This window comes from Cladophialophora immunda (genome assembly GCF_000835495.1).
Source record: "Cladophialophora immunda strain CBS 83496 unplaced genomic scaffold supercont1.2, whole genome shotgun sequence".
Classification (NCBI taxonomy): Eukaryota; Fungi; Ascomycota; class Eurotiomycetes; order Chaetothyriales; family Herpotrichiellaceae; genus Cladophialophora; species Cladophialophora immunda.
Genome location: NW_015622542.1, coordinates 1,039,631 through 1,063,145, shown reverse-complemented (window position 1 = coordinate 1,063,145; position 23,515 = coordinate 1,039,631). Strand labels below are relative to the sequence as shown.

The window sequence follows — 23,515 nt, the reverse complement described above, 5'->3', positions numbered from 1 at the left end:
ATTCATGTCGAGATGGAGGATGGAGTCCTGACCAACCTGATCAAGAGATGACGCTGAGACAGAAGGCGAAGTGGTGATCAACCCCACCAGGGCGTCACGTTGAAACGGAGGTTGAAGTCTTGGTCAAACTGACTCAGGCGACCATTGGCAGAAAGAGCGCACAGATGTTGAGCCAAACAAAGTCAAGCCAAATGGTATGTTCGTGAGTAAAGTGGCAAGGGCAAAAGCTTTCAGAAGCGAAAAAGAAAAACACCAAAAAAAGGGAGAAAAACAGAGAAAGGTGGGAAAGAAAAAAGGGTTGCTAGAGCGCACATGCTGCCTTGGACAGAGAGGGTCTGGGCAAGCTACATTTCCATATTTGTATGATTCAATTATCGGTGCCTTTCTGCAAAAGGCATACATACATCATCCGTGATGTCTTCGTTCCCGCGTACGAGTCGGATTCAATGCAGCCTTGCCCTTCCCCTTCCCCAAGGCTGCTTCCCCCTTTTCCAGCGGGCCGCCTCTTGGCAACGAGGCTACGAGGGAAGTGGAAGTACCCAGCTTCACGCCTGGAAAGTCATACAGAGGGGATAACACGGCTTGATCTGACATTCCCAGATCTTTCTGGTCTACACCCTGACGGTAATGTGACTGGCAGGCCGGGAATTTCGGTGCACGAATAGCCCATCTTTGCGAGTGACAGACCTTGAGGCGATACTTGATACCCTACTGGTGGCTGCTAACAGGCGGCTAACTCGAGGTTAAGTACTATCTAGGTACCTAATACTAACAATGCCCTCACGTCCCGGACTAGGTAGGCCTCCCGACGTTTTATTAGGTAGTGATGACAGCTATTGAGTCATTCATTCGCGCCTGAAGATTCAGACTCAACAAAGGCGGACAATAGTTTCTCCCGCGACCGAGGCCAGACTGCGGAAACACACCGTTGTCGACTCGCTCGCTCGTTTACATCTCCCTCTCGTTATGCACCCGTATTTCATTTCCTTGACAAAGTCTGTTGCGCCCCGGGGAGCTGCGAACCCTCCCAAATCAGAAACCGTGCCCTGTTCCGGTAAAGCGAGGGCCCGAGCTCAGGTCGGGATGACTTTCCACCGCTCTCAGATGCACCAATGACACCTCGAAGAAGCCGCAGTAGGGGGCCACCACGCCACCCAGGTCGGAGGAATCGTTCAGGGGAAAAGTAAGACTCGCAGACAAGGGTGCTAGAAGGTCGCAGTGGGATCAGCCTCGCGCTCTAGACGACATCCCTAGCTCACACCTCAGGCTCGGACAAACATGCGGTCGACGCGAATGCCCCTGCGGAATCAAATCCATCACCATTGCCATGTCCGACTGATCAGGAGTATGGGTGGGCGAAGAGCAAGATATAAAGCTTCCTCCCTCCCTCCTCGGTGAGAGTGGTCGCTGCTCAAGCACCAAACCACAGGCAACAGAGATCTTCCTTGTCAGGCAAGAAACACAAGCATAGAAGAAGACCAAGTGGAACAAAAAGTCTGAAAAAGATTCCATCTTCGACGATGTCTTCCTCGGCCGCGTCCTTCTCAGCCTTTCCGGTGTCCCAAATCTCCATGCCTACTGACATCCTATTCACTTCGGCCCACGCCTTCGTCAAAGAACACTACACCAAAGCGGCGCTCAACCACTGCCTCCGCAGCGTCGCCTTCTCCCTCATCCTGTTCCGCAAATTCCCGCCCCTCGCGACGAACCCGGACATCGACAGGGAAGCCGTCGCCCTTTCTCTCCTGATGCACGACATGGGCTGGGCGACCAGCTCGTCCCTGACCTCCAAGGACAAGCGCTTCGAAGTCGACGGCGCGGAGATTGCTCGCAACTTCATCCGGGCCGAGGCCGTCGCCGCCGCCGACCACAAGGGCGGGCAATGGGACAAGCACCGCCTGCAACTGATGTGGGACGCCATCGCGCTGCACACGACCCCGAGCATCGCGCACCACAAGGAGCCCGAGGTCTTCGCGACCCAGCTGGCCATCATGGCCGACTTCTTCGGGCCCCACCTCCCCGTGCCGGGCTGGCCGATCACGGTGGCCGAGTACAAAGAGGTCCTGGCCGCGTTGCCGCGGCTCGGCTTCAAGGAGGAGATGCGGGAGTTGTTGTGCGGGTTCTGCCGCGACAAGCCCCAGACCACGGTCGACAATTTCGTCGGCGAGTTTGGCAAGATCTACGGCCTGGACGGGAAAGGCGGCGGGAGGGACGAGTTCGTCAAGATGTGCGACGAGAACAACATCGCCAGGCGCTTGGAGGGCGGGCTGACCGCGCTCGAGCAATATGAGGTTTGAAGCAGCAATCAGACCCCGACACGTGCGTCCTCACTGGATGGTACCCGGTGGCTATAGCGAGTGAACGGGAAGACAGGAAATAGCAGCTTGCGTGGTACTACGGATGTTTGATGTAGTCACGCCTTCGCGCATTCCAATCAATATCACCGTCTTGCAACAATTTTGCAAAGCTTCGCCGGTTTCCACATGCCAGCTTTCTATACCAATACTGAAGGGGGCCATGCGAGAGCACCGTCTCCGTTTCTTTCCGTACCTCCGAATCCTAACTTCACAAACCCACCTCCTCCGACGCATGCGCCGCTTTGATTATGTCCGCTGCCTTCTCCGCCACCGCGTAGATGGTCGCCATGGGATTGCCCGAGATGTGCACGGGCAGGACGCTCGCGTCGACGACACGCAGGCGCCGGGCGCCGAGGACCCTCAGGCGGGCGTCGACGACGTCGCCCATGGCCGCGGTGCCGATCGGGTGGTGCTCGGTGCCCACGTTGCGGCGGACGAACGCCTCCTCGGCGGCGCGGTCGCCCAGCCCGACCTTGGCCGCGAACGAGTACCGCGGGTGCAGTTGCGGCCGGACCCGCGGCGCCAGCGAGACGGCGTTCAGGAACGGCAGCACCGCGCGCAGCACGGCCACGTCGGCCGGGTGGGCGAGGAAGGCGTTGTCGATCGCCGGCGGCGCCTGCGCGTCGCGGCCGGTGATGTGCACGCTGCCCCGGCTGAGCGGGTACTGGGACGCGGCGACGACGCTGACGTGGTTCGTCTCGGTGGAGAGAGGCGCGAGGAACTGGGACTGGTCCGTCAGGCCCTTTTCGGTGTTGATGGACGCAGGGATGAAGAGGAGTTGGATCGCGGCCGCGTGGCGGTCTTGCAGCTTCTTGATCACGCGCTGCTGTTGCGCGTCGCTCAGGGGTGCTTCGATTCCCTTTGCTGACGCGACGGCGTCGAGCGTCGCTTGCAGTTCTTCGGGCCCCGCCAGCGCCGCGTAGCTGAGGTATCCCATGCCCGAGGGAGGATTGGCCAATGGCCCCGTCCCGGTCTTCTGATATAGCTCCATGAGGGGCTTCACCACTTCCGGGGTGACGAATGCGTCGATGGAGAACCCCCCCGGAGCCAATTCGAAGGAGATGGCAACGGCATGATGGTCTTGCAGGTTTGCGCCGACGAGTTTGTTCGCGATCAGACAGTCGACACCGGCGGCCCGCAGGACCCCTGGATCTCCAATCCCGGACAGCTCGAGGATTTGAGGAGTCTTGTAGGTTCCGGCGCAGATGATGACTTCCCTCTTGGCAGCTGCAGTGTACCGTTTTCCGCCATGCCAGAAATGTACTCCGTCGGCTGTAGGATCGTGGTCAGAGGTGTCAAATCTGACGCTTTCCACCGTGGCCCCTGTGAGAATCTTGAGATTTGCGCGTCCAAGGTTGGATGCAATGTATGCTGAGGCTGAATAGCTGCGTGTGCCGGGCCGTTCAGATCGATCCACCGTCGACAGAGCGTTGAAGAAGTTGTCGCGATTTGCCGTCGTCGGATCATCGGACGTGGCGTCGAATCCGGCAACCTCTCTACACGTCTCGAGGAAGTCTTTCTCGATTGGTACTTGAGACCGGTTGGCGCTGGTATGGATCAACCCGGCCGTTCCGTGGGTGTCAGAAGGGTATAGAGGAGCGTCTTGAGCATTCAGTCGCTCGTGTTTCTGAAAATATGGCAGGAGACCGTCCCAAGACCACTCGTCGGAGCCGACCATCGCCGCCAACTCGTCGTAGTCGGCGCGTGTCCCCCTCATCCAGAGGGACTGGTTAGAAGCACTGGTGCCACCCAGCATCTTCCCTCGAGGGAGCGCATATTCAAGGTTGTTGGCATGTTTCTACTCCCAATCAGTCATCGCCTTTTGTCGATTGTCCATGTCTGCAGATACCTGAGGGACGCTCTTCAATACCCAGTCATAATCTGGGTTGTTTGCTCCTTGCATGTAAAGGGTCGGGATATTGACCAGCGGATCATCCAACTTGTTTTCGCCGGCTTCGAGGACTCCAACGCGAAAGGCAACATTCTCGGAGAGACGGGCGGCGAGTACTAGCCCAGCAGTGCCGCCTCCTGCAATGATAAAGTCGAAGGGAACCACGACAAACTCGTCTACCGAGCAAAACACCGAGCTTTCCGAAGACATGTTGTGACACAGTATATCTGATGGGTGGAATGGGCATGGGGCATCCTGGAGGGTCGTAATGGCTTTATACCTGGTTTTCCTTGAGCACTTAACCGTGCTCACTCAGTATGGTGACTGATGAGTAATTTTGCACCAGTCAGGCCGCCTCTGTCGCTGTTCACGTCCACGAGGATGCTTTCAACCCCAGACTTCAAGGGCGAATGTGCTCGAAACCAACCACAATTGATCCTTTAGATGGAAGAAGGCCCCCCGAATACCCCATTGCTGACGCCAGGTCTGCAAGCTGATCTGGAGACTGCGGGCTTGCTTCGACGAGGTGCATATGAGGTTGAGGACGACACGGTCCAGGCCGAGTCGAAATGCCATTCGCCCAAAGACATCACCGTGTCCGGCCACCGGTCCCAACTAGGGACTTGCTGAGAGGCCAACAGATGCTGCAGGCAATTTGTCGAGAGCGTTTGTAGACAAGTCGGAGGCAAGGGCATCGATGAGTAATACATCTCTGACTTGGCTAGTCTCAATCTGGTAGTAGTCGCAGATTCCCAGGTAGGAATATTTGAGCCCTTTGGGATTAGGGTAGCTCTTTGAATGTATATGACGACCGAGCTCGTATGCGTGAGCACTTGTGTCCTATTTGTAGAGGAGGCATCTCTTTGGATATATCGCGTCAATTTGATGTGGAGGCGACCAATGCCGGAAACCATCGGATAAATTTGGACCGACGTCGACTGACACCTAAAGGTCCTTCTTGTTCAGTCAATGTAGAATATCGTCTGAAAGAGTCTCGGCTAGGGGCTGCCCTGGTCTGCTTCATCACATTAGTAGCGCTGTGGACGGCTACTCTGTCAAACGTGACTGGGAAGGCATGGGGACGCGACTGATCGCGTAGGGGGTGGTGAGAAGGTCGAAGATTGTTTTCCAGGATCCTCGAAACGAAAAACCCAGGCCAAGAACTCGGTACAGTCAAACACTATCGAAGGCAAGCTCGGCAAAAATGGATAGGACAATACGTCAGGAAGCAGCAATGAGAAAAGGCACATGCCTCAAGCATAATGGAAAGGCTGAAAGGTAGCCGGGAAGCCCGAAGACAGCAGAACTTGTCTCTCAGAAGGATATCCCAGCGCCCGCAAGTGAACGAAGACATCGAAGTGTGGAAATGGCGAGAGAAGACCTCCCATACATCCATCAAAACACTCACATGTGCTATATCTTCCACCATCACGAGAAAGTTACCTCATCACTCATGTTCAAATGGATGCCAATGGTAATATTCAATTTATTTGTGCCCGGAGCCGCAACGCGTTAGGAATCCTCGAAAAGCAAACCATTTGCAAGGCGGGACCACAATACTGTCTGCTCAGCGCTGTGTAATAGAGGTTGCCTCCTGATGCTGTGGCCTGAAGAGTATCTCCAGCGGCTATCGGGGAGATGAGCAGCTGAAGGCCTATTTCCGGAACCGTGGCATCTCTGGTCAGGTCATTCTGGACTCGGCCATCTATTTGAAACCGACCCTCTCTCCGTGTGGAAAAGACTCATATCGGCTTTTCCGATGCTGACTGGGCCACGGATAAAGTTTGAATTCCGATCGACTAGGACGTGCAATGAACATCTCCACGAGGGCCAAGTCCTTCGACAGGCGAGAAGATATGTTGCAGCCTGGGGGTAATTGCATGTTCCTTTAGCCTGGGATCTGGTAAGCCGACTAGGCCCATTAGAGCGGTATTTCCCAAAAAAGGCGTCAAAAATATATTATGCAGGAACCGGACTTATCCTCTCCTGTTCCATGGCTGACCGCAACGTCTCCGGCTGAAACCGGCCGAGGGTATATCCTTGCATAGCAAAGAGATACTCGACTTCCGCCGCATATAATCGAGAAAATACATTCATACTCACCTGCAACTTGTGGGAGTCTTGCGTTAGAAAATGGCCAAATCTGAAGATCGGATTCCACAGGTCCAGTTTGGAAAGCATCGACTTGGAACGCGTGGGCATCACCAGCATGAATAGCTCACTCCGATTAGGCAAGATCACTTCCATATGCACATGGTAGCTCTCACTTCCGATTCCATCGCTTCCAAGGGGGTTTTCCCGTATTGATCTGTGGGGACATTACCGCAGAACTCGATCTCGGATGTCATAGTTCTCCGATATAGAGCCGGATATTATTCTTCCCTATTTGGTCTCGGAGAGTACTCAGAATGGAAGACATGGTACGCCTTTTGATTCGCCTCGTTGCGTCTTTTGAATTCTTTGTAGGCTTAAGGGACGATTGCAAGTAAGAGGGGGCCAAACAGACACCTTTTCGCCACGTTGTCTGGACAGAGCAGGAGGATGGATGGGCATGGCATGTTGCTCGCTTTTGGGAAGCAATATCAGAGGATGGATTGCCCGGATCTGCAAAGGTATCTGTATCGGCTCAACAGGTCCAGTTATAACCGAGCACATCACTTGCCACTGCGGCTCGGCTCAGCCTTGGACAGTTTCTCCATATGTTCCATATCTTATGTTGTCCTCTCTCGACGAGCGGCGGCCAAGGAGACGAATGAGCAGCAGTAGCAGTCGTGTAGGTGGGGGAGGCGCTGCGTTTATTACCTCGGCGTGGCGGGTGTATAGAGAGCAGCAAAAACCACAAGAGGATGACAAAGGCCACTGTGCAATTCCAGCAGCATCATTGTCAACTGAGAAACGGGTCAGATGGGATATAGCCGAGGAGAGGTCCGTGTTTGGCAAGCCACCGCCACGTATGAGATGGTGAGATGATGATGATGATGATGGTGGCTTGAGTCGTTGAAGTCGAACTTTCTCTGTCGACGTCGGATTAATTCCGCCGCCGGGATGGTATGTATACCGGGGTACCAACTACTTCATACAGTCAATTCCACCAACTTCACCGCGACGAGGACGAGAGAATGCGATGAAATGCCACTCCTGATGACCATGTACCGCGTATTCTCACTCTTTCTCCTCCTCCGATTTCCTCCCTATTTGGTTCCTATTGGGGGAAAGGTCACCACGGCCGTGATCCTATTTGCAATCAAAACAAATTCGGTATCAGCCATGGAGTTCCGGACTTAATATGACCATTGTTGTGCCCGAGACTTACCTCATCAATGCCCCTGCTTGGAGCTTGCAGCGCTCAGCGCCCTATATGCCATATGCCTTATGCTTAGAACAAAACTTCCTATGAACTCTGCTGACACCTGAACGCAGTCCAAGGGGTCGGGGGGTTTCGCAAGTATTTCGAGAAATTCGAGGACACGCTGATGGTTGCGCATTCTAGAGATCACGGTGGTCAGCCGTGGCCCCGTATGCTTCAGGTACCTATCCAACGTCGCCTTATGTTCCGATCGGACCACATTTGCAAGCAGCGTCTCCGGAGAAATGATACCATCTCCTTCCAACCCATGTCAAGAGATCTGGCCTGCTTACGTCGATTCCACCCGAGACGAGCTCCAGTATAGAACGGGCACAGATTAGACTGGATCTGCTATGCTTCGGAGACTGTGGCCTTCGCTGTGTTTTATAATAGATACCATTCTCCTTCAGGCCGGGTTGATCTGAGTGTGATAGGAGAGGCCTCAAAGTATTTGTTGCTCCGAGTTCCAGGCATAAAGGCAAACGGCGCATAACTCGTCATGCTCGATACAATCCGAGATGCCCCTTTGGGCCAATTCCTTCGATTGGTCACTCGCAACCGGATACTTCTGTACCCCGACGAGCGAGAAGGCTTCGTGTTACCCAAATTGGTGAGCCTGCTCGTAGTCTCCGACAAGGACTAACAAATTAATGATATATGCACAGGCATCTGGTGCTCCTCTCCAGAAGGACGTCCCGGATCCCGACGACTCAGAACCCGAAACAGCCGGACCAGAAAAGGAGGTTCCCCAAACCGCTGAGCCGGAGAAAGCAGAAGACGCCAAACCTGAGTCCGAAGTGGCAGACCCCGAGAAGGCTGAGCCTGTCGGCGAGCCGTCGGCGCTCGCAACAAGAAGGCCAGAAGGAGGAAGCGCTTTAGAACCAAGTCTCTCAAGACAACAGAGTCTCCCCTTTACAGAGGAGCGTCTCGCCCTGGATCGGCAGCTCGAGCTGGAAAGGACCAGGAGCACGCCTATATCGCTTCACAAATCTGCCGACGGCACCATCCTCGTCGACTGGTACACGACTGACGACCCGGAGAACCCGCAAAACTGGTCACAGGCGAAGAAGCTCTTTGTGTTGGTGCAGATATGGTATCATTTCTTCCTGTCCCTTGCGTCAACGGTGACTACATGGCTAATGTGAGGGGTATAGCTTGTACACCTTCGCCATGTACGGAGGCTCCAGTATTTACGTGGTTGGGGAAAGGTGAGCCTATCTCGCATTGACTAGAACCTGTGGGCTAACGTGCATCCAGCGGCGTCATGCAGAGGTTCGGCGTGAGCCAGGCAGCCGCGGCATTGGGCCTTTCCATGTACGTTATAGGATGTATGTTGAGTCTCCTCCTCTGCTATATGGAGCCTATACTAACGACACCGTTGTCCAGACGGAGTTGGTCCCCTTCTATTTGCGCCGCTGTGTGAGATTCCCGCCGTCGGCCGCAACGGAGTCTACACACCTGCTTTTATTCTATTCGTCATCATCTGTATCCCGACCGCAGTGGTTGACAACTATGCCGGTCTGTTGGTCCTTCGATTCCTGCAGGGTTTTCTGTCTAGTCCTTGCCTGGCAAATGGAGCTGCCTCGGTCGGCGACATGGTAAGTGGCTCCATGGGTGATGTTTTCTTCTGGAAAGACAAGGGTCCTAATAGCCATAGTTCTCTCTCCTGATGCTCCCTGTATACCTCTCTTCCTGGACGGCTGCCTGCTTCTGGGGCCCTGCCCTCGGACCAGTTGTCGCGTCGTTCGCCGTGAGTGCCGAAGGGTAACGTCTTCCTCCCCGTCCTCGTTCTGCGCACTCCACTGATAACAACGAACAGGTGGAGATGGTCGCTGTGGGAACTGCTCTGGCTCAGCGCACCTATTCTGGTCGTCTACCTGATTACCTTCCCCGAAACCTCGGGCGCCACGATCCTTCGGCGGCGAGCCGCACGACTTCGCAAACTCACAGGAAGAACAGACCTGCGGTCCCAGAGCGAGATCGACCAGGAACACATGAAGTACTCGGAAGTGTTCGCTGACGCCATCATCAAGCCGCTGGAGATCACTATCAAGGACCCTGCCGTGGCGTATACGAATATCTACGTGAGTCCCCGAGCCAGAAGTCCCTGAGGGTGTCTTTTTTGCCGGTTTCTGACCTGCGTATCCTCTCTGTCTCTCCAGACCGCCCTCCTGTATGGCGTCTACTATTCCTTCTTCGAGGCCTTTCCGCTGGTCTACATCGGCATCTACGGCTTCAATCTCGGCGAGCTGGGCTTGACTTTTCTCAGCATCGGCGTGGCGTGCATGATAGGAGTCGTCATCTACAACACCTACCTGCTCGTCTACCTGGTGCCCGACATCATCAAACACGGCCTGCGAGCACCGGAGCATCGATTGGTGCCTGCATTGTTCGGCGTCTGCATATTGCCTGCGGCACTGTTTATGTTCGGTAAGTCGACCAGTCCACAGTCCTCCGTGGCTCCTCTTCCAGCTGCTGCGAGTTGAGGCAAATCCACTACATCCCCTGAAAGGACTAGAAGGAGACACGCTAACCCCATCTTCTCGCCACAACACACAGGCTGGACCTCCCGCCACGGTGTGCACTGGATAGTCAGCATGCTCGCCGTCGTGATCGTGGTGGGCGCAAACTTCGTCATCTTCCAGTGCGTCTTTGTGTACCTGCCCCTGTCGTACCCGCGCTACACGGCCTCGCTGCTCGCCTCTAACGACCTCTTCCGCGCCCTCTTCGCCGCGGGCTGCGTCATCTTCTCCCGGCCCATGTTCGTCAACCTGGGCATCGGCCCTGGCGCCAGTCTGCTCGCGGGCCTGGCCTGTGCCGGGGTCGTGGGTATGTTTATCCTCTGGAAATTCGGGGGGAAGTTGAGGGCGAGGAGTAAGTTCGCTACGAGTTGAGGGGAGCTGGGCGGCCATGGGGCGCAAAATCCGGATTGGAAAAGGATGGATGTGCCTTAGGAATTCAACAACAGGGGCAGGGAAGGGCTCAGGATCTTCGTGTGAATATAGACGAGTGGGAGTCGGTGAATGCTAGGGGCTTATGCCGCGGATGTGGGAAATTTGTATAACTACCAAATTGCTTTATAGACCTGATAGACTGGATGGAGGACAGGGGCTAGGCGTTATGTCTTCCTTTCCATTTCCACCTCTTTTCAACCACAAGGAGTGGGTTAGAATGAAACAACCAATGCTGCTTCGACACCATTTTCAACCATCATAGATGCTGTCGGCAACTTGAGGGGAAATACCACAAATGTACAGCGCATTCATCTGGAGATATGATCTGCCACGCCTAAGCAAGAACGGCAGTGGTATATTACAAAGCTCTGAAGCTTTTGATATATGTGTATATGTATATATGAGGCCCGTATCCAAAGGGCTATGAAACAACAAAGAGACATGAAAAGTCCCGTCCTCCGTTGGCGTTACACAGCATCTGCCTCGACAGTCTGCAATGGGACATAGTTGCCCCGTTCCCTCTCTTGCGCTCTTCTCCTCGTTGCCACGCCCTCGAGTCTGTCGAACATTGCCTCACTAAGTCCCTGGATTCTGCCCATCCAGCCGCCGTTATTCATCAGCCTCTTCCTCCTCTTCGCTCCGATGATGGGCGCACTGTATCTGTCTCCCTCCATTTTCAGGGCTTCAACACTCAACCATTTTGGTCTGCCAACCCACCTCAACGCCAACGAGCTCAACGTCACAGAAATGCTGCTGAACATCATCGCGGTGGCGCTCATCAACGGGGGCATATGATAGCCGAGCGGCAAGAAGATGCCCATTGCAAACGGGAGTCCGATAACGTTGTACGCACAGGCCCATACCAGGTTGACCTTGATCCGGCGGAATATGACACGGCACAGATGAAGGGCGGTCGGGATATTGAGCAGGTCGTCCGAGCGCATGATCACAATATCTGCGGCTTCGACGGCGATATCGCTCCCAGAAACAAGACCAATGCCGACGTCAGCGGTCGCAAGAGCCGGAGAGTCGTTGATGCCGTCTCCAACCATAGCGACAATTTCGCCTTGAGATTGAAAGTCTGAAATGATGGTCTGCTTTTCACCAGGAGAGACAGACGCGCGAATGCACTCTCGAGGAATGCCCACTAGTTCAGCAATGGAGAGGGCCGTGTTATATGTATCTCCAGTAACGAGGCTGGTGGAAATACCCATTTTGTGCAAGGCAGTGATGGCGGCGTGGGCTGTAGGTTTAAGCGTGTCAGAGAGGCCGATATGGCCTGCGTATTGGCCGTTAATCGCAACATAGATGGTCGTTATTCCAGTCTTGGATTTAGTGCGGGTCGTGGGAGACAGAGCCGCGTTGACTGCGTTCTCAACGTCGGCCGGTATATCGATCTTCTTGTTGGCGAGAAACGTAGCGTTGCCGACGTAAACCTTATACTTGGTTTCGTCACCCGGGTTGTTGAGCTCAATGATAGCTGATACTCCTTGACCAACAGTGACGCCAAAGGTGCCGACCTGCCCGGGAAGGCCTTCTTCTACTTCCAGACCGAGTTTGTCCTTGGCAGCAATAACAATGGATCTCGCGATGGGGTGTTCAGATCCTGTCTCAGCGAGACCAACAAGCGTCCACCACAGTTTCTGACGCCATTCGTTGGAGCTCCAGAGAGCTGCATAGCTTATGTCAGCGACGTTCAGTTTCCCAAATGTCAAGGTACCGGTCTTGTCCAGTACGACATGTGTGATACGGGTGGCTGTTTCAAGAGCAGCACCTCCCTTGACGAGGATTCCTTGTTGCGAAGCAGTCCCAGTTCCAACCATGACCGCGGTTGGTGTTGCCAATCCGAGAGCGCAAGGGCAAGCGAAAACAATGACCGAGATGCAGAGCTTCAGGCAGACCATGAACTTCCCACCATTCTGTTTGTCCAGAAAGATTTTCGGAGGATTCGGCATGATATGGCTTAGAACCATCCACCCAACGAACGTGATTAAACCGAGAAGGATGATGATGGGGACAAAGTAACCTGCCACCAGATCTGCCATGCGCTGAATAGGTGCTCGACTCGTCTGGGCCTCTTGCACAAGGTTGACAATTTGGCTAAGCTGCGTGTCCTTCCCAGCACGTGTGACTTTGAAATCGATCTTGCCGGCACCATTGACGGTACCTGCTATGAGGGTACTGCCCTTCTTCTTTTGAATAGGCATGGGCTCACCAGTGACCATGCTTTCATCCACAAAGCTCTCCCCGCGGGTAACAACTCCATCAGCAGGTATCTTATCGCCGGGTCGAAGGATGACAACGTCTCCCACTTCGATAAGCTCAGTTGGAATGGTCTTTTCGATCGCAGAAGGACCCGACGGGCCCGGCCCTGATGGCACTCTCCTCAAATCCGTGGTTGGTGTCTTCTCGAGCACCGGAGACGATGGAGCTGTCCAGGCATCGGCGAGCTTCTCGGCGTACAGAGGGTCCTCGTATATGGTCGCCATACTAGGCGCCAAAGACATCAGTTGAGACAGAGCTCTTGATGTCTGGCCTTTTGCTCGGTTTTCGAGCCATCGCCCAAGGGTAATGAATGTGATAAGCATGGTGCTAGTGTCGAAGATGGTGCTAGGCTTGTTGTGAGGGGGTATCAAGACCGCCACAATGACGGCAAAACAGCTGAAGAAAAACGCCGTTGAAGTGCCCAACACGACCAACACGTCCATGGTCGGTGACTTGTGCTTCAAACTTTTGTATGCTGAAATGTAAAAACGCTTCCCAATGCCGAATTGTACAGGAATTGTCAGGGCAAGGCAGATGACGTCGCCCAAAAGGAGTCCTGGAATGATCTCAATGCCCCCGAAGTTTATAGACTTGAAGAACATGGGTATGATCATGCTGATCAAAAACACGGGGATCGCAAAGCCCAAGGACGTGAGAAATGCTTTCTTCCACTCCTGGATTTCTTTTGTTTTGGCGAGAGATTCCAATTGCGCGTTGTTGTCTTCCGAGTCTGCAACCAAGGCATTGAACCCAGCGTCCTCGATGACCGCGACAAGCATTCGAAGACCGATGAGGGCAGGGTCGTAGGAAATGGTGGCGCGGGACGTGGAAAGACTAATCACCGCACTCTTGACGCCCGGCTTTGCTCTCAGGTTGTTTTCCAGCTCAGTGGCTGTCTGTCCATCTGGAAGGCCATAAATCTTGAGCTGCTGAGAAACGTGTGTGCTCTGAACATTGGTCTCCGCTTGAGAGGACACAATCTTGGCATCGAAACCAGCGTCCTCAATGAGTTCCACGATCTTCTCGGAGGGGAGGGCAACTGGATCATGGGAGATGACCGCTCGTTCGGCCAGGAGGCTTATGTTGAACTTGACCAGACCGGGGACGTTCTTGAAAGCACCCTCGACAGAAGAGGTGCAAGCTCCGCAAGTCATGCCCTCGATGGCCACAGTGGTAGTCCATGTATGCGACGGCTCATTAGCTTCTTCATTCCCGCCAATGGGCCTCGTGGCCTCTGGGAGTTTTGAATCGATCACGGTGGCATCAAATCCTCGATCTTCGATGATTTCGGCCAGGGCGTCGGCATTGATGATGTTTGCGTCATGCTGGACGATTGCTCGCTCCGCCAGAAGGGAAACACTCATGCTTTTTACACCCGGAACATCCTTGAAGCCGGCCTCCACCGAAGAAGTACATGCCCCGCAAGTCATTCCTTGTATGGATATCGTTGTGGTGGTGAGCCGGGGTTCTGAATTGGATGCTCCGGTCGAGATGGACAGAGGGGGAGGTTTGGGCATATCGGTGGAGAGGACTTCGGCATCGAAACCACGGTCCTCAATGATCTCTGCTATCTGCTCGGGAGACAACTTCTTGGGATCATGATGTATTACGGCTCTTCCCATCATTAAGCTGACCGAAACAGCACCGGCGCCCTCGACACCCTTGAACCCTGACTCCACGGCGGAGGTGCAGGCACCGCAAGTCATTCCGTCGACTTTGAGGGTTGTAGTGGCCATATGTGCCGGACTCGGTGAGAGTGGCTGCGCCTCATGGCCACTGCTACCAGCAAGACTCATCTTAAAGAACGTTCGATCGAGAAAACCAGCGGTGCTGAAATGGAGGAGGCAATCATAAAGGCATCGTCCGGGGGCACGCGTTCTGGAACCGATTTCGGAGTAGAAAAGAAACTCGAAGATGGAGGTGTGGCAGATCGTACAGGAAGCGAGATAGGACTTTAAAAGAGCGTATTGAAGGAACGGAGAGCGCAGACGACAAGTAAGCGGACTTGGGTGGTTCGCAAGCGGACCGAGTTGTGTTGAAGTCAGAGTGAGACGGGGGGGTTGAAGCTGAGAAATGCCTGATGCGCGGGATCAAACGCCTGAAACCGAAAGTGACGCTATCGACGGATTCGGCGACAGAGACTCCCTGATTAGTATCACGCCACCATTGGCCGCATGGAGGCATTGCAGGGCTGTTGCGCAGCCTCGCCCCCGTGGAGATCAGGAGAGAACTGACGCCATTGGCGTGTCTGGTCGTATTGACAGGAAACAGCTGTGACAATAGTTGTTTCGGTCATGAATAGGAGGAAGTCTTGTAGCCCATTCAGCACCTGGTGGTTAGGTAAGCGTGAAGCACGTGCAAAAGCGCGAGCCTGGTGACGCTCAGCCTCGTCAATGCCAAGCTCTCACATATGCCCGCAATGGCAGCCTTGTCTGAGAGTTAAGCCTCCCATTCAATCCCCATATCTTCTTCCACCTTCGCACGGATCCCTCTACTCTCCCGCGTCTTCAGCTCTTTATTGACAATGGACCCCTCTCAGACAAAAGCTCTTGCTGCGATCCAACCTTTTGTCCACCTCGCGACTACAACAAAGACCCCTTCACCCCGCTTCATTGCTGAACTGATCAAGGGAGCCATCTCCGCACACGGGGCATATCTTTTCACCGAGTTGCTTCAACTGCCAGCGATCCAGAGCTTGAGAGGCACGGAAGCAGAACCATGGTTGACATTGTTGGAGATCTTCAGTTGGGGGACGTACGAAGAGTATAAAGGTACAGCTTCAAAGCGGCAGGGTGGTAGCCATTGTGACTGATGTGCTAATGGACTGTGCCCTTCATAGCCGACCCCTCTCTCCCACCCCTCGACGATGCTCAAACCTTCAAGCTACGCCAGCTTAGTCTTCTGACTCTGGCTTCACCGTTCGCGCCGACCGGCAAGAACGCAACAGCAAATCCCTTGACATACCCTGGGCTCTTGGCCTCCCTCCTGCTTTCGACTCCCCAAGAGCTGGAATCCTTGATAACACAGTCAATCTACTCCGGCCTCCTCACTGCTCGTCTCAGCCCTACGTCGACTCCGCCAACCGTCCACATCTTGTCTGTTGCCCCCCTTCGCGATCTGCGCCCTCACTCTCTTCCCGTACTCTTGCAGATCCTACAGACATGGGAATCGCGCTGCGTCTCTGTTGTGAGCGACCTCGAAGCGCAAATCGCTGCTATTCGTGCAACGGCACAACAGAGAGCGATGCGAGAGAAAGCTAGGCAGAATGAGGTAGACTCGCTTGTCCTCAACAATGACCGACAGCAACCATCAAGTGACAATGGCGTCATGTCGGATGTCCGAGGTGGAAACGGACGTGCCGGTCGCGGCGCTGGCTTTGGTGCAGGCCAGCGTCCTCCCAGTAAGCGGGATCTCGACCAGCAGATGGAAGGCGAAGGTGATGACGTGGATGATGACTACGAGGAGGGCAGGATGGACTTGGATGAGGGTATCAGTGAGGGCCCAGGTGGCTTTACAGGGTCCGGACCGCGAGGCGGAGGGAGTGGGGGCTCACGAGGTGCAAAGCGAAACCGCGGACGGGGGTCAAAGTGATGTTTTGGATCTGCCGTCGATTGAATGCACCTTCAAGCGGACGATATGACTACTAGGTGGTACAACTCTATCGATGAGAGGGTGTCCGTCTTCGAACGTGTCGCTGGCTGGAGCTCGCAGAGTCGAAGCAAGTGCCCACACAGGCCGAACTCGTGCCCCAGGAAACGAAACACATCCGGACGTACAGTTTGGTCGGTCGATCTCAAGCAAGAATGACGTTAGTCCTCTATTCGAGCGATGCAACATACCTACCATACACCACTCAGCCACTAGACCGGCTGATGCAATGCTAGCGTGGCCTGGGGCGGACTGCCTTGAGAGGCGATCGTTGGGACGTCCGTCAATGCCACCGGTTACCGTCAAGTTGATTGACCGACACGAGGGGGAGGTAATGGACATGGTCACATCCTGAAAATCCTAGACGCGATAAATGATAACGAACATGATGAAGAACCGGTCCCTGGGAACCTTACCCTAGGGACTCCAGCCGATCCGAATTCCGATCCTATCTCCTCCTACATGTCTCCGCGAGCAAAAGCAATGCAGCGATTCAAACAGGACATTTCCTTCCTTTCTTCACGTTCCTGTGTGCCGACGCGGCCACCGGGCCGGAAAGGGAGTTGAGTTGAAGATGTAGACCAGTCGAAAGAGAGGGGGGACGCTCGTGCGTGATAAATCCATGGATGCCTACCTCGTACAGTCCATACAACCGCGGCCTCGAGCTCGATCTGCGTCTCGATTTTGGAAATATTCAACGGTGGACGTGCATAGAGATGCATATAATCCTTTTCGTCATGGGAGACACTACGCCGGGATCCATTTTCCCAGCAGCGACGGAACGAAACGGCGCTAGGACCAGGTTCAATCAACTCAACGTGTGAAACATTTGGGCATATGAACGGCTCATGTGTCCAGTTGGTGCATAGCTAACAGCATACATATCCAAGCTCCATGTGTCTTTCCTGTTGTTGATCTGCAGCCTCAGCTTGGACGTTGTGTTGCGAGATGTCGTACCTGTCGAGGCGTTTTGCTGTTTCTGCAATCACTGTATCTTCCAGCCTTTGTGCATTTTTCATCGGTTGTTGCAGTTAGATCGATGGCTGCATGTTGCCCGTTCATCATGGCCGACTCCGACAACGCCTTATGTTCCCCATAGCAAAACATAACCGACCTTGCTCGTTCACTGCTTCGCTGGACTTGAAGCATTGAACATCCCACCACGCTCAGATCCCGGCCACTCTTCAAGCACATTGAACGCCGAACCAACCATAGTCATTTGCGTCACTCCGAACTCATCACATTTCCACCAACACCTAGAACCTCGTACCCGGCACAAATATAAATAAGACACTCAACGCCACCGCCGCCGCAGCAAACATCAAGAATGCAATGGTCGCTCGTGTCAAAAGTAGTCGACGCACAAACGGTTCTCTGACGCGCGACCAGTTCATCCATGTGTATTCACTAAATCCCAGGTAAGCAGCGACGATGTCGAGCTTGTATTGATAGGAGACGAGGAAGTAGCAACCGATTGTAAAGGGGAGGATAAGCTAAACGGTATGGTTAGTGGGGTTGAACCAAGACTGAGTGAAGAGAGAGAATCCTTACCCAGCAGCGAGTAGCCCTTGACCTGTCCCTCAGAATCATGTAGTAACCAGCCCAGAACCCGGCCATCAAGCTCGCCAGGCCAATGGCCAGCCTGATCAAGACGCTCAACGGGACTAGATTTCCTAGGGCTTTGGCCTGCAAAAACCCTGGAAATGCATCCCTTTCCATCGCCTGGAAGACGTAGTCCTTGGCATCGTCAAACACCTCTGGATCGTCTCGTCCTTCCTCCTCAATTGCGCGAATAATTCTGTTCAGCATTGTGTCTGGCAGAACGATTTCTCGCTCCGACCCCGGCAGGACAAAAGTGTAGAGGATCTTCTCTGCACTGGCTTTAATGTCGGCCCTAGCGACACTATGCCCGGGAGAGTTCGAATCCGTGCGCACTTCAGGGGTAGAGTAGGTCGGTTGTGGCAGTTCTGAAGGTGAAGGTCGGTCGCCGGAGGGACGACTGAGGTTTCTTGAATTGGCTGATCCCAAGCTGTGTGAAGGTGAGTGATCGGTAGCACCACCTCCCTCTCCCCTGCTTCGGGGCGGCTTGGGACCTGCGGCGCCGGCGCCTCCGTTGTCTGATCTCAAGATGGCAGACACTCTCGATTCTTGACCACTCTTCCTCGAGTCCACTCCCTCTCCTAATTCAAACTGTTCGAGTAAAGCCGAAGACCTTTTGCTAGTAGTTTTTTCCATTTCGGGCGTGTCAACGAGCATCGAGCGGCGCAATTCTCGGACATAGTGGCGGCACAGGGACATGTGTTGAGATACATCGAGCCTGTTGAACGAGTCAGTGGTGATTCAAGTCTTGAGTGCCAGCTCGAAAACAAACCAGAAGTCCAGGTAGTCCACTGAGCGTTGCTGGTCGCGCATGTATATGTAGAACGAGAACAGATCAACCGGAGCTAGAGTCCTTCTCCCCAAGACCTCCATCAAAGTGGGCAGTCGGTTGCGAACCTCAACATCCTCGCCCCGGCTCCCTGGTTTTGCCATTGTATTTGTTGATCTTGCGGTAGCAAATTGCTCCAATCGGGACGTCGCTCAACGATATCGACAGGCGAGCAGTTGCGATGTCTTTGAGATCGGATCGGTCTGTTACAGTCGCCGCACTCCGGTTGCAGCGAATGAACCTCGTCTCGGCGGGAGACCGTGTGATGTCGAGGTGAAGTCGAAGTGACGTGAGGACTAAGTTACGGGGGTCGCGAGTGGGAGGCGGGTGGATCTTGGATTACATGGTGGACATGGCGGGCGAAGAGGCGATAGCGAGCGTGTCGAAGAGAATTCAGCGAGCGGAGAAGGCGTGGACAGGTGCAGCAAAGAGCTGGGCTGTCTTGTCTCTGTCCTGTCTTGTCGAGGATGAGGGTGAAGTGGTGGTGTATCCTGAGAAAAGCAGGGAAGGGAGCGACCTTTGGCCACGGAACCTTGAATTGGACGCGGCCGGGGCAACCCCCTGCAAGCCCCTGGAGAGCTTCTGATTGGCTGCTCTCGCGGTCCGAACAATCTGCAGGTCCCCGGAGTTTTGGCTTCGCTACCAGCCACTCAACCACACAGACTTGCACATGGCAATTCGTCATTTAGTAATAATAATAACAACAACTACTCGGGATGTTGCTGGTGAGTCGGACTTTGCCAATCTCCTTGTTTGCACCTGTAGGCGTGCCTTATGCAACACTCGTGGCGCCACCAGAGAAATGCTGTTTATGTGTGTGCCACTGTCCCCCATTATCATGTCTTCATAGATCAAGTTGAGAAAAACGCCTGGGATGCAGTCTGGGTATCATCTTTCATGCACGCAAAGCCAACCAACGTCATCATGCCGTGTCATCGTCCGCTTCTCACCGCCAACTCCGCCAATGCAAACTCCTGCCTCAAGCCACATTGCTATAGTACATACGCCAACGGTCATGCAGGTCTGCAGGATGAATAGAGCTTATTCCGCAAGGTGCTATAGAAATCTTGTCAGTGTGTCGGAACTCCAAATCATTGTCAGCTCATGACCACTCACCGACCACTCTGGGATATTCTTGATCTGTTGCCACATGAATTTTTCCAGCTTGTTCGCACTCTTGGCGTATGGTGTGGTTTCGTTGTTGTAGCGCCGGCAATTGTCGAAGATTAGTTTCGCATCCTTGATAAAGTCTTCTGGCCTAGGGTACAGATCATTCTGCAGACGTTCCTCCATTGTCGACAGGTCCATCGGTTCCTTGATGACTTCGTAGTAATCGGGTACTTCATCCTTGTTGACTGGCTGTGCGAAGGGCCAGGCAGCTGTGTGGTTCTGCATGTCGTTGAGCAGGTGGAGAAGCTGGTTGTAGTTCGGGCCATGTCGAGGTTGTCGGGAGAGTTCATCCATTGAAGGAGACCATCCAGACTCTTTGATTGCGGGAATTGACATGGGGTCTATCTCGACGATGCCGTTCTTCCACTGTGCAGGCGGAGGGTGAACGATGTGGGACTTGCTCACTGCGCGGATCTTGGCCATGACCGCCTCTTTCTGCTTCTGCAGCATTCGAGGAGCCTGCAGGTAGCGGATCTTGGGCAACATGCTGCATTGCATGATGGTGCCTCCTTCGTAATCTTTGATGTATCCCATCCAAATCGACTTCTCCAGGGTGATCTCTTTGGTAAAGCCCTGCTTTTTAAAGTAACCAATCGCATAGTTGTCGGCGTAGGTCAGAAAATACATGATGGGGGAAGTAGCCTTGACATAGTCTTTCAAGTGCGCCATCAGGTGAGCGCCATACCCCTTGACCTGCTGATCTGACGAGATCGCGCAGAAGACGATCTCAGCGAACCTTCTCGCGTTGAACGGTCGGTATGTTATGCCTCCAACCACCTCAAGAGGTTGCTTGATAATAGCGATGGACAGATGCGTTTTATCATAAACTAGGCGGGCGATGTAGTCCTTAGGCATCTTCGGCAGTTGCTTCTGGAAGATGCATTTCAACCCGGTCAAGATGATGTTGCTCTCCCTCGAATTGTCATTGTTGACGACCCTGAACTCAATATGTCCTTGCTTCTCTTCAACGACAGCTGGCTTCTCGGGAAAATCGACAGGGGTAGGGGTGATTGGGGGGTCTGTGTCGGACTGTTTAAAAGCGAGATTAGTCTCGGTTGTCTTCAATGCAGGACGCTCAGCCTGGGAAACGCAACGATAAGGAAGTCCGTAGTCTTCAAGGTACGACAGGGATATTGTTGAATCCGAATCCGTAGAAATATTTGAGTCAAAACGATACAGGTTATCGTCAGGCGGAAAGATTCCCGCTTGGGGAGGGTTGAAAGGCATGACGAAGGCGATCTGAGATCGTTGATGAATTTACCTCTTCATGCTTGATACCATCCTCCAGTACTGGCGACTCGGTTCTGGCCTTTTTAGATCGAGAGGATGCCGCATCCTCGGACGCCTTTCTCTTAGTATCTGCGTAGAGCACAGGGTCAGTAAAGGTTCACAAGCCATTCTGCCGCACCCAGGAAATCTCACGTTCACCGTTTATAGGCGCCATCGCGACGACTCCACTGTCATGAATATATCGAATGATCCCTTATATACCACGTCTCGAACGTGTACGAGGGCGTTGTCGCAGTAGTCAAAAGTGAATGATCAGCCTCGAAGTCGAGAGGCGATCTCGGCCGCGGTTCAAGACGCTGGGAGTCCTTGCCTTAGAAGGATTAGCGCAAGCCTCGGAATTGTTTCCTGAAACAGACACTCAATGCAGTCGCGTCTTTCGTGAGACCACCTTTGGCACTCGCGCCACTCTCCTCTCGCCATGGAATCTACCAGACCAAACACTTGAAGCTGTGTTCGACGACCTTGATACCACATCAATGTCGCTCTACGAAGTCTGGCAAGCAGCCGCAGGCAGCCCTTTCCAGCCCACGGTTGGCAAGGAGAGCCAATTGACCGTAGGACTGTTCTTATTGCTCATTGGTGAGACTTCTGGTACTTTGCACTGGCGACTTCTACTGACTTGCACAGGGCTGATATTCACTGGACTCTTCGCCTTGAACAAATCACCTCTTTCAATACCTATCTTCGGGCTCCCAGCCTCCCTGGCATTTGGGTACGTGCGGGAAAAGGACTGAGCTTAACATACATATTCACACAATGATAGGTTCGGGGCAGTATACGCCATCTGCGGATTTGGTGTCTATGTTTAAGATTCTCTCGATCATCCTCTGCCTCTCTATCCCCCTACCTGCACACCAACAACCACCAGAGTTCGTCTCGTCCAAAAGTCTCTCCTACAATGGCTGGCTCCCCCATCTTCACCGCCGTGTCTACATCTGCTAGACAGTTGTATCTCTTGCTTCGGTGCATTGCTTTTTCCCAGCGTGCGGAGGTCGAGATCACCCAACAAGGAATCAAGTTCTCCGTTGAGGAAGCACGAGTCGTTCAAGGCCTGACCTTTCTCGACAAGGCCCTGTTCTCTTCTTATAATTTGAGACTCAAAGAGGAAGATCATTCATTGCCCACCTTTTCGGTCTCAATTGTTGCTCTACTCGAAACTCTGCAAATATTTGGTATTGCTGAAGCCAGTTCCTCAGCTCGCAATCCTTACGGTGGATTTTCATCTTCGTATGGGAACGCCTTCACCACTCCGGCTCTGGCGCTTGGAGGCACATGTCGAATTTCGTACCAAGAAGCTGGCGCACCGCTCACAATCACTATTCAAGAGGGATCAGTCACCACAACATGTGAGATGAACACGTATCAAGCCCATGACGAATATGGTGACGATGGCGGTATCCCCTTGGATCGGAACTCGTTGTGTTTGAAGGCAATCATGCGGAGTGCTTGGTTGAATGATGCCATCGGAGAGCTCTCGGGTACCAATCCAACAGTTCTTGTAATCAATGCTTCGAGCCGTTCTGCCCCCTTTTTCTCATTGGAGGGCGAAGGAGGCCCGTTTGGTGACAGCACTGTGGACTTTATGCCCGAATCGAAGAACGACCCCACCCCCAGTGGACCTAGGGCAAAGAGGCAGCCCCTTGTCACGGAAACATTCTCAGTCGTTGCACCGTCTGGAAGCAACGGTAGAGTCTGCCAGAAATACAAGTTCGACATGATCAAGAGGGCAGGACGAGCGATGGCCTTGGCCAGCAAAGTCAGCATTCGTCAGGATCAACAAGGGGTGCTTAGCCTGCAATTCATGATTGACTTGGGGGACGGTGCCAATGCTGGTCCACGGCGAGATGACAGTGCGGCCGCCAATGCACCACCTACGCCCGGCAGTGTCGCTTTTGTTGACTTTAGATTTGTTCCGCTCCTGGATGATGAGGAGACCGGAAGCACGGCTGAGCTTGAAGACGAAACATCTGAAGAGCTCGACCTGGAGCCAGACAATGAAAACCCTTGATCAGATTTGTCCACCAGCGCTTTCACATGCCATGCTTCGAACCATCTCGATGACCTCTCCTGTTTTGACTTGTACTCTTCATTCCACTTTCAAAACACCTTTAGCACCATTCATTCAACTCATTTCACAGAATATTTGCCCCAGAACAGTGAAGCGGG

At 53.7% G+C, this 23,515-nt stretch overlaps 8 protein-coding genes across 9 annotated transcripts; 4 read left to right on the top strand and 4 right to left on the bottom strand.

The window, feature by feature from the left end:
• Positions 1-1,345: 1,345 nt before the first annotated feature.
• Positions 1,346-2,511, top strand: PV07_02711 (uncharacterized protein). Its single transcript, XM_016389341.1, has one exon. It carries the CDS (start codon positions 1,521-1,523, stop codon positions 2,295-2,297), a length of 777 nt encoding a protein of 258 aa, XP_016251243.1. The 5' UTR covers positions 1,346-1,520; the 3' UTR covers positions 2,298-2,511.
• PV07_02710 (uncharacterized protein) lies at positions 2,371-4,483 on the bottom strand. Its single transcript, XM_016389340.1, has 2 exons — positions 4,207-4,483; positions 2,371-4,155 (listed from the first exon to the last, which is right to left on the bottom strand). Exons 1-2 carry the CDS (start codon positions 4,456-4,458, stop codon positions 2,566-2,568), a joined length of 1,842 nt encoding a protein of 613 aa, XP_016251242.1. The 5' UTR covers positions 4,459-4,483; the 3' UTR covers positions 2,371-2,565.
• A 6,334-nt stretch (positions 4,484-10,817) lies between these two features.
• Positions 10,818-14,884, bottom strand: PV07_02709 (uncharacterized protein). Its single transcript, XM_016389339.1, has one exon. It carries the CDS (start codon positions 14,607-14,609, stop codon positions 11,016-11,018), a length of 3,594 nt encoding a protein of 1,197 aa, XP_016251241.1. The 5' UTR covers positions 14,610-14,884; the 3' UTR covers positions 10,818-11,015.
• A 242-nt stretch (positions 14,885-15,126) lies between these two features.
• PV07_02708 (uncharacterized protein) lies at positions 15,127-17,252 on the top strand. The gene is made up of 2 exons (XM_016389338.1): positions 15,127-15,584; positions 15,653-17,252. Exons 1-2 carry the CDS (start codon positions 15,338-15,340, stop codon positions 16,402-16,404), a joined length of 999 nt encoding a protein of 332 aa, XP_016251240.1. The 5' UTR covers positions 15,127-15,337; the 3' UTR covers positions 16,405-17,252.
• On the bottom strand, positions 17,253-19,381 carry PV07_02707 (uncharacterized protein). Its single transcript, XM_016389337.1, has 3 exons — positions 18,833-19,381; positions 18,013-18,778; positions 17,253-17,954 (listed from the first exon to the last, which is right to left on the bottom strand). Exons 1-3 carry the CDS (start codon positions 18,991-18,993, stop codon positions 17,718-17,720), a joined length of 1,164 nt encoding a protein of 387 aa, XP_016251239.1. The 5' UTR covers positions 18,994-19,381; the 3' UTR covers positions 17,253-17,717.
• A 167-nt stretch (positions 19,382-19,548) lies between these two features.
• On the bottom strand, positions 19,549-21,603 carry PV07_02706. 2 transcript variants are annotated; one of them, XM_016389336.1, is made up of 4 exons: positions 21,482-21,603; positions 21,321-21,418; positions 20,006-21,088; positions 19,549-19,945 (listed from the first exon to the last, which is right to left on the bottom strand). In XM_016389336.1, exons 1-4 carry the CDS (start codon positions 21,501-21,503, stop codon positions 19,931-19,933), a joined length of 1,218 nt encoding a protein of 405 aa, XP_016251238.1. In that variant the 5' UTR covers positions 21,504-21,603; the 3' UTR covers positions 19,549-19,930. The 2 variants fall into 2 exon arrangements, with proteins under 2 accessions (XP_016251238.1, XP_016251237.1); XM_016389335.1 differs by having other exon boundaries at positions 20,006-21,418.
• A 222-nt stretch (positions 21,604-21,825) lies between these two features.
• On the top strand, positions 21,826-22,158 carry PV07_02705 (uncharacterized protein; the record flags this gene model as incomplete). Its single annotated transcript, XM_016389334.1, has 3 exons — positions 21,826-21,928; positions 21,977-22,061; positions 22,113-22,158. The coding sequence occupies 3 exons, from the start codon at positions 21,826-21,828 to the stop codon at positions 22,156-22,158; spliced, it is 234 nt and encodes a 77-aa protein (XP_016251236.1).
• Positions 22,159-22,247: 89 nt separating this feature from the next.
• Positions 22,248-23,357, top strand: PV07_02704 (uncharacterized protein; the record flags this gene model as incomplete). The annotated part of the gene is made up of 1 exon (XM_016389333.1): positions 22,248-23,357. One exon carries the CDS (start codon positions 22,248-22,250, stop codon positions 23,355-23,357), a length of 1,110 nt encoding a protein of 369 aa, XP_016251235.1.
• Between the last annotated feature and the right edge of the window lie 158 nt (positions 23,358-23,515).

Bases quoted from the DNA above. Each gene is read 5' to 3' on its own strand.
- PV07_02708 (XM_016389338.1), top strand. From the start codon at position 15,338: ATGGACCCCTCTCAGACAAAAGCTCTTGCTGCGATCCAACCTTTTGTC. The intron at 15,585-15,652 runs GTACAGCTTCAA...TGCCCTTCATAG, and splicing joins GACGTACGAAGAGTATAAAG to CCGACCCCTCTCTCCCACCC.
- PV07_02711 (XM_016389341.1), top strand. From the start codon at position 1,521: ATGTCTTCCTCGGCCGCGTCCTTCTCAGCCTTTCCGGTGTCCCAAATC.
- PV07_02709 (XM_016389339.1), bottom strand. From the start codon at position 14,609: ATGAGTCTTGCTGGTAGCAGTGGCCATGAGGCGCAGCCACTCTCACCG.
- PV07_02710 (XM_016389340.1), bottom strand. From the start codon at position 4,458: ATGTCTTCGGAAAGCTCGGTGTTTTGCTCGGTAGACGAGTTTGTCGTG. The intron at 4,156-4,206 runs GTATCTGCAGAC...GATTGGGAGTAG, and splicing joins TATTGAAGAGCGTCCCTCAG to AAACATGCCAACAACCTTGA.
- PV07_02706 (XM_016389335.1), bottom strand. From the start codon at position 21,286: ATGCCTTTCAACCCTCCCCAAGCGGGAATCTTTCCGCCTGACGATAAC.
- PV07_02707 (XM_016389337.1), bottom strand. From the start codon at position 18,993: ATGGCAAAACCAGGGAGCCGGGGCGAGGATGTTGAGGTTCGCAACCGA. The intron at 18,779-18,832 runs GTTTGTTTTCGA...CTCGTTCAACAG, and splicing joins GTGGACTACCTGGACTTCTG to GCTCGATGTATCTCAACACA. The intron at 17,955-18,012 runs GTAAGGATTCTC...CATACCGTTTAG, and splicing joins CAAGGGCTACTCGCTGCTGG to CTTATCCTCCCCTTTACAAT.